The sequence below is a fragment of the Aphelocoma coerulescens genome, chromosome 30 (assembly GCF_041296385.1).
Source record: "Aphelocoma coerulescens isolate FSJ_1873_10779 chromosome 30, UR_Acoe_1.0, whole genome shotgun sequence".
Lineage (NCBI taxonomy): Eukaryota > Metazoa > Chordata > Aves > Passeriformes > Corvidae > Aphelocoma > Aphelocoma coerulescens.
In genome coordinates, this window is record NC_091043.1 from 2077046 (window position 1) to 2084536 (window position 7491).

Consider the following 7491-nt stretch of genomic DNA (forward strand, 5'->3'; position numbering starts at 1 on the left):
ATTGCATCATTACTTTTTTTATGCTTGCAGCTGCTAAGAGGGAAGGAAAGTCCCATGTCTCTCTTACACTTGTTGAAACACAGCATGATTTGTTGGTGTATATAAATTTAAGCTAGCTATTTCTCATTTGACTTCATTTTGCTTTGTGCCAAGGTCCTCTGGAGTAACTGAAACAAAAGTAAAATGTCTGTTCTGATGTAATGATTGAATAAAATGTAAAAGGATAGCAAGTCAAATTAGATCCCCTTGCTGCTCATTGCCAGGAAGAGCTGGTTCATTAGACCAAAGCAGGATGGAAGTGATGAGCAATGTGCTTGCTTAAAGGATTCCTCTCTTGAGAGGGTGATGGTGTCACCTGGATCCTTGCAATCATCATCTGCTGCTTGCTGACAGCCTCTGAGGAACAAGCCTCAATGTCATCTGACCTGTCTGTGACCCATCGGCCTCGGGAAACAGCTGCTTCCTCTCATGCTGCACTGGTTTGGAAAGGAAGGAAGAGGCAGGAAATTTGTGACTTTCACCTGTGTGAGTGCCTTGGTGGGAACAAGATTGTGTCTTTTTAGGTAAGATAGCATGTGTCTCTCTCTTAAAAAGCCTGGTGCTTGTTATCTTTGCTAAGCAATTGCAAAGAACCAATGAAATAGAGAGAGTGTTGTGGTGGATATTAACTTTTAATGAGCTTACAGAATAGAGCCTCTCATAATTGGAATTCCTTAGCTCTACATAGATATTGAAAATAAGAATGTAGTGAAGTTGCTATATACGCTAGCAGATGATTTCCAAACACTTCAACCCAAAGGATTTAAAATTTATTATGCTAAGAAATTGCTTGGGACGTGCAACTCTTAGACAGTAACTACATTTCATGCTAAGTAGACATCATCTGGTTATGTTGAAATGTAAAGACTCAACTGGGGTCTTGCTGAAAGCAGTGGTAGAAGTACTGTTGGCTTCACTAAATGCAGACCTGGGCCAGTGGGAACGATCCTGGTGCTGGGAGACGACAAGGTCTGCATGGAGGCAGGGGTGGGGGAAATCACGGTCAGGGGTTGGCCGCAGTATTTTAAGAACTATAAAGGACTTGGAATGGCCTGGGAAATTCTGTTCCGGGTAGAGATGATGATGGGATGGGTCAGCATTTAGGAAATGCTGATTAAATGAAGGGCACGTAGGGAGTTGAAGACATTGTGTTAAGGTGAGGAACAAGACCGGGACACCGCGCTGGGGCCCCGCGCACTTTTCAAGCCCGGCCGCCCCCACGGGCCGGGCCCCGCGGCTCCCGCTGCCGCCCCCCAGCACGGGGCTGTGTCCCAAACCCCCCGCTCCAGCCCGAGGTTTGGGGGCGGCAGCGGAGCTGCTGGACGGAGGACAACTGGAGGAGCAGGAGCGGGAGGAAGAGGAGGGATAAAGGGGGAGGAGCGGGAGGAAGAGGTGGGATAGAAGGGGCAGGAAGAGGAGCTTCCACGTGCATGCATCGCTCTCTGTGTCCGCAGCTCTCGGCTCCGGGAGCATCGTTCCCCTCATCCCGCAGGTGACCGGGGAGGGGCAGCTCGCCTGCGGGGTATCCGCCAGCTCCGAGGGAGTTTTGGGGCACCCCTAATCCTGAGGGGGCGGTGCTGGCAGCGGGGGACACGTGGCTCGGGCACCTCTGGCCCCACCTGAGCCCCCCCCGCCCCCAGCGCCCCCCGGAGCGGAATTTGGGGAGGGGGAGGTGGGGGCGGCCAGGCCGGGCCCCCCCGCGCTGTCCCGGCGGGGGCCGAGTGCGGGCGGGAGCCCCGCGGGGCCCGGCCCTGCCCGGGCACGGCTGATGCCGCCCGCCCGCGCTCCGCACTGGTCCGGACTGGTGCTCCCAGTGCCGTGCGGGGCGGGGCCGCTCTGGGGACCCCCCAGGGCACAGCGCGGCTGCTTTGGGGCTGTCGGCAGCGCCCGGCGCTGGGCATGGGGCGTGTGGGGGCAGCTGGGGCCGCACTGGTGGCACTGGTGGTGCTGGGAGCCCCCCCGGCCGCGGGGTGAGCGGTGAGAAGGGGGGCGGGCCTGGGACCCCAAATTGAGCGAAATGGGGAATGGAACCCCCAAAGTGAGCAGGAGGGGCCTGGAACCCCCAAAACCAAGGCCGGGGGAGGGGAGGCGGGGATTGGGGATGGGGAAGGTGCAGAAGGGGGTGGGGGGGCGAGAGGGGGCTGAGACCCCCAAAGAAAGTGGGATGGGGATGGGACACCCAAATTGAGCTGGAATGGGGCTGTGGATTGGGGGAACGCTGAGAAAGGGGAGAAGAGGGGAGGGAAAGGTGGGGTTGGGACAGCAGAAGAGCGGTTCCATGGGGGTGCAGCCCTGTCCCCCAGCACCTGAGCCCTGGAGCGATTCCCCGGGGCTCTGGGGAAGGGAGGGATCCACACTGGGGGGTCCCCAACTCCCCTGTCCATCCCTGGGGCTGATCGGGGAGCTCCCCCCACACAGCAGCCGGTGCTGCGGCAGCCGTGGGGCAGAGGGGGTGGGAAAGGGGGGGCAGGGTGGGAGTGGAGGCGGAGCAGGAGGAAGAGGAGGGAGAGAGGAGGAGGAGGAACTGGAGAACCACGAGGTTCCACCGCCCGCCCACTGTGTCCGCAGCACCCCCAGCCCCGGTAGCATCTTCCCCCCCATGCTGCAGGTGAGTGGGGAGGGGGAGCTCACCCCAAATCTATCGGGGGGTCACCAGGAGGGGTTTTTTTGGAGGGGTGTTTGGAGCTTGCAGATTCTGGAATCGAGCCCCAGATGTCCTTGCATGTCCCTGGGAGGGATTTTTGGGCCAGAGGGGATATGTGGATCTTGCAGGACTCCAAAGCTGAGCTATAATTGCCCCTTGGGGGTCTTAGGGGGTCCATGTGAGGATTGCCCGGTCCTGGTGGGGTTGGACATTGGCTTTGGGGATCCCCAGGAGAGCGGAAGGCTGGAACACGGGAACCCTGGAGTGGGGAGAGCAGAGAGGGACGATACCAGAGCTGGGGGACCCCCAAGAGCCTGGAGGGATGGGGGGGGCCTGGAGATGAGGTGGGGTTGGGATCTCTCAGCCCTAAAAGGGGCGGTGAGGAGAGGGGGGAGCCCCAAGTGCCTGGAGTGGAGGGAGGCTGAAGAGGGGGACCCTGGGACCTCTGGGAGCCAAAGCAGAATCAGGAAAAAAGGGACCTGTGGGACCCCCAAAACCCCCCAGCATCCCTAAGCAGGACCCCGGAGAGGGGGATCCCCAGGACCCACGGGACCCCCAGCAGCCCTGACAAGAGGGACCCTCAGAACCCCAAAGTGCGGAGACTAGAAAGGGGGAACTCCTGGAGGCTTTTTTTGGAGTCACTCTTGATTTTTTGTTGGTTTTATGGACACCAGGTACCCAGTGACTTCTAAAGATGGGCTTGGGCAGGAGGAAGCCCCAACCCAACACACTCATCCCTTGTTTCTCCCCAAACCAGGATTTCCCATTCCCAGCCCTTGGCCAGATGGAGGAGGAGGCTGTGAGGAAGAGGAAGATGCCCCAGGACCCCCAGGCTGGTGAGGGGGAAGTCACTGCCCCTTTCCCCCTCTCTCCTGCTCCATCTCCCAGCCCAGCATCACCCCCGGCTGCAGGACAACCCCGATGCCGATGCCGTCCTGCTGGGGATGGACTGGGGGGATCTCCTTCCCCTTCCCTGTGGCACGGAGGCAAATCCCATCCTCTCCTTGTCCTTCCTCCCCCAGACAAGGAGCTGAGCAGGGAGCCCAGGGAGGACAAATCCCTGCAGCAGAACCTGGTGGAAGAGGCCGTTTTGAGCGGCTCCACGGTGCAGGAATCCAACGGGGAGGAAAAGCCCCGGAGATCCCGCAGGAGGAGGGGCTGCAAATGCAGCCCAGGGTGCTCTGAGGAGGAAAGACCCACCCTGTGCCAGGAAGGCGGCCGGAGATCCAGCCAGAGGTCAGAGCTGGTGGTTCATGAGCAGCTTCACAATGGGGAGAAGCCCCACAAGTGTGGGGAATGTGGGAAGAGCTTCAGCTGGAGCTCCCACCTGATCGACCACCAGAGGATCCACACCGGGGAGAGGCCCTACGAGTGTGGGGAATGTGGGAAGAGCTTCAGCCACAGCTCCAACCTGATCCGCCACCAGCGCATCCACACTGGGGAGAAGCCCTATGAGTGTTCCGAGTGTGGGAAGAGGTTTCAGAGCAGCTCCAATCTCCTCCTGCACCAGCGCATTCACACGGATGAGAGGCCCTTCCGCTGCCCCGACTGCAGGAAGGGCTTCAAGCAAAACTCCCACCTCATCACCCACCGGCGCATCCACACGAGGGAGAGGCCCTACGAGTGTCCTCAGTGTGGGAAGAGCTTCTCAGACAGCTCTAACTTGATCCGCCACCAGCACATCCACACAGGGGAGAGGCCCTACGAGTGTCCCCAGTGTGGGAAGAGGTTTCACACCAGCTCCAGTCTCCTCCGGCACCAGCAGATTCACACGGATGAGAGGCCTTTCCGCTGCCCTGACTGCAGGAAGGGCTTCAACCGCAGCTCCCACCTCGTCACCCACCAGCGCATCCACACCGGGGAGAGGCCCTACGAGTGTCCCAAGTGTGGGAAGAGCTTCTCAGACAGCTCTAACTTGACCCAACACCAACGGAGGCACCGCTAAGGGAAGCCCTGCGAGTGCCCCAATTGCGGGAAGAGCTTTGTCCTCTGCTCCAACTTCATCTCCCATCAGAGGACCCACGTTGGGAAGAGCCTTGGTGACCCACATTCCCTGTGATCCAGGTTGGGAATACCCCTGGCTGGTGCTCTCCACATTCTCCTGGATCCCCGTAGGCACCTGGGTGAACGCAGGGGCAGGAACATCCATCAGGACTCAGATCAACATTGGAGATTCATTGGGAAGAGCTGATTTTTTACCTTTACAACCTAAAAATTTTCATCTGTTCTGTCCAATTGTTTCTTCTGGTGGTATCAAGCACCCCTGGATAATCTTGGAGATCTTCTGCAGCGTAAGTAATTTCTGTGTTAATCCTACTGAAAAAATCAAAATTGGAGTAAAAATAAAGAAATTAAACAAAGAAATCTAAAGCAGCACCATTTTACCAGAATTTGGGGGTGAATTTGGGGTTCAGGGGAATATTTGGGAGGATCTGAGTGTTGTGGGGCCACAAAGCCAGGCAGATTGGGGCCACCATCTCACAAGTGTGCTGGCAGAACGTGTCCACCTGAGCCCGTCTGTTCTCCAGGAATTCCAGTGGTCTGTCCCAGTCCCTGCCCTGCATCTCCCCCTTTGGGGTGTGACCTCCAGAGTGCCCAAATCGCTGCTGAAGTGCCTGAGCTGCTCTGGGCTGTGGATGTTCCTGTCCCCCAGCCTGTCCCGGTCGGTGCCATGGGGGGTGGGAGGAGGTCTGGGGGCTCCTTGGGGGACTGGGAGGGGCCTTTGTGGCTGCCAGCTCTGGCAGCTGCCGGCGGGGACACAAAGGGCAGCTCCGAGCTGCGGCCGCTGCGCTGCGGCCGCACAAACGCAGCGCCCGCAGAGCTCCAGGGCAAGGTGCTGGCCCTGGCTCGGGGCTGGGCCGGGGCCAGCGGCAGAAAATCAACTTGCAGCTCGGGCCCCGCAGCAGGGAGGAGCAGCAATTGCTGGGGGAGAGAGACTCTTGCCAAGGGCCTGCGGGGCCGGGCCCCAGGGAACGGCTTCCCGCTGCCCGAGGGCAGGCTGAGATGGGATGTGGGGCAGCAATGGTTCCCTGGCAGGGCGCTCAGGGCCTGGCACAGGCTGGCCCGAGAAGCTGCGGCTGCCCCCGCATCCCTGCAAGTGTCCCAGGCCGGCTCGGCCATTGGGGCTTCCTGCCCAGGAGGGCTGGGCTGGGCTGGGGCTGCTGAGGGCGGGATGGGCTCTGGCTGAGCCAGCTGAAGGCTGCGCATGATGAGGCCGGGGGGACCCCGTTGCTGAGTGGGTTCTGGGGTATCCCACATTCCTGAAGGGATTTTAGGGTATGTCCCATTCCTGAGGCAGTTTTGGGGTCCCCCCAATGCTTAGGGAGGGGTTCTTAGAGGGGGGCTCTGGTGCTTGGAAGGGGGACCTATTGTCAGGGAGCCGGGGAGCCCATTTTGGGAAGGATGCTGCTGTTTCTGGCAATGTTGAGAGGTTCTGAATGGGCTGTGGGGCCCTGGCTCTCATTTTGGGACTTGAGGTGAGCCCATGGGCACAGCAAGGGCTGAGGAGAGGTTCCAAGCTGCCATTTGGGATGGAGGGATTGAGTGGGTGCCTCCAATAAACTCAATCCCAGCCCCAATGTGTCGATGGCAGCCCCAAATGGCTCGATCCGTCACCCCCAAGGCCTGGCTGTGGGGAGTCAGGAACCACAGAAGGGGAATTGGTGTCCAGGAGGGATGGGATGGGATGGGATGGGATGGGGTGGCATCATGGGGGTGGGATGAAGTTTGGGATTGATGGGGTGGTTTGAACACTTGGAGTGGGGCACTCCAGGGAGGAAAACCAGGAGCTGCTTTTGGGGAGGCTCCTGCTGCTTTTTGACAATTTTGGGGCCTCTAAGTGGCTTCTGGGAGGTTGCAGTGAATTTGGGGAAAGTGCTGTAAACCCCCCGCAATTTGGGGGGCTGAGGTGAAATCCCCACATTTTGGGAGGGTGAGAGGACCCTAATTGGGAGGGGATCCTGCTGCTTTGCACCCCTTCAATGGGGTGAGAAGTGGCTTGTGAGGGACGGAAGGAAGGAAGGAAGGAAGGAAGGAAGGAAGGAAGGAAGGAAGGAAGGAAGGAAGGAAGGAAGGAAGGAAGGAAGGAAGGAAGGAAGGAAGGAAGGAAGGAAGGAAGGAAGGAAGGAAGGAGTGAAAACAATGTAAGTACTGAATGAAACAAAAAAAAGATAAATAACTGAGTTCTCTTAAAAAATATCAATTCCCTCTGAATCCAAAGTTGCAGAAGACTTTTCTTTCCACATTTGGGTTTTGTTTTTATCTCTCATACTTTTTCTGGTTCTTTTCTTTTTTCTCTTGTTTTTAATAGATAAGACCTGCTAGGAAAGGAATGCAGAGCAAAATGAGACCCATTTCTGGCAGGCAATGAAAGTGTCGGCTCCTGGTCTGGTTGCTTTTGTGTGGATCCCTCATCTCTGTGGCACGGGGGGAATAGCAGTGCTGGGAGCCAGCAGCGGGCTCAGGAGCATCCCGCTCTGTCAGCTCTGAGCAGGTGGCACATGTCCTGCTCTCCTGCTGCCCTCCAAAGCACAGAATCCATGGGCAAGTTTAGGCCCAGCTCTGGGCACAGCCAGCATGGCCTGGGCACGGGAACGGGGGGCAAAGCAGGCGGGATCCTTCTGCAGCTGCCTGGTGGTTTCTGGTTTCTGTGCCCAGAGTGCCAGGATGTTCTTAAGAGGTGCTTGTCCATGCAGCCCTTGGACAGGCCGTCCTTGGAAGAGCTCTTCAGTGCCCCTTGGCTGCAGGGTGTTCATGTGCCCTAGAGGATGGCAGGGACCCACGGGCACAGTGTGATCCAGGGGCCTGGC

General features: G+C 58.3%; 1 protein-coding gene across 2 annotated transcripts; it reads left to right on the forward strand.

Annotated features, from left to right (window-relative positions):
* Nucleotides 1-513: 513 nt before the first annotated feature.
* Nucleotides 514-5047, forward strand: LOC138100238 (zinc finger protein 34-like). Of its 2 annotated transcripts, XM_068998018.1 has the most exons (5): nucleotides 514-563; nucleotides 1494-1531; nucleotides 2608-2647; nucleotides 3441-3519; nucleotides 3706-5047. In XM_068998018.1, exons 3-5 carry the CDS (start codon nucleotides 2639-2641, stop codon nucleotides 4626-4628), a joined length of 1011 nt encoding a protein of 336 aa, XP_068854119.1. In that variant the 5' UTR covers nucleotides 514-563; nucleotides 1494-1531; nucleotides 2608-2638; the 3' UTR covers nucleotides 4629-5047. The 2 variants fall into 2 exon arrangements, with proteins under 2 accessions (XP_068854119.1, XP_068854118.1); XM_068998017.1 differs by lacking the exon at nucleotides 514-563 and having other exon boundaries at nucleotides 1454-1531.
* Nucleotides 5048-7491: the final 2444 nt, after the last annotated feature.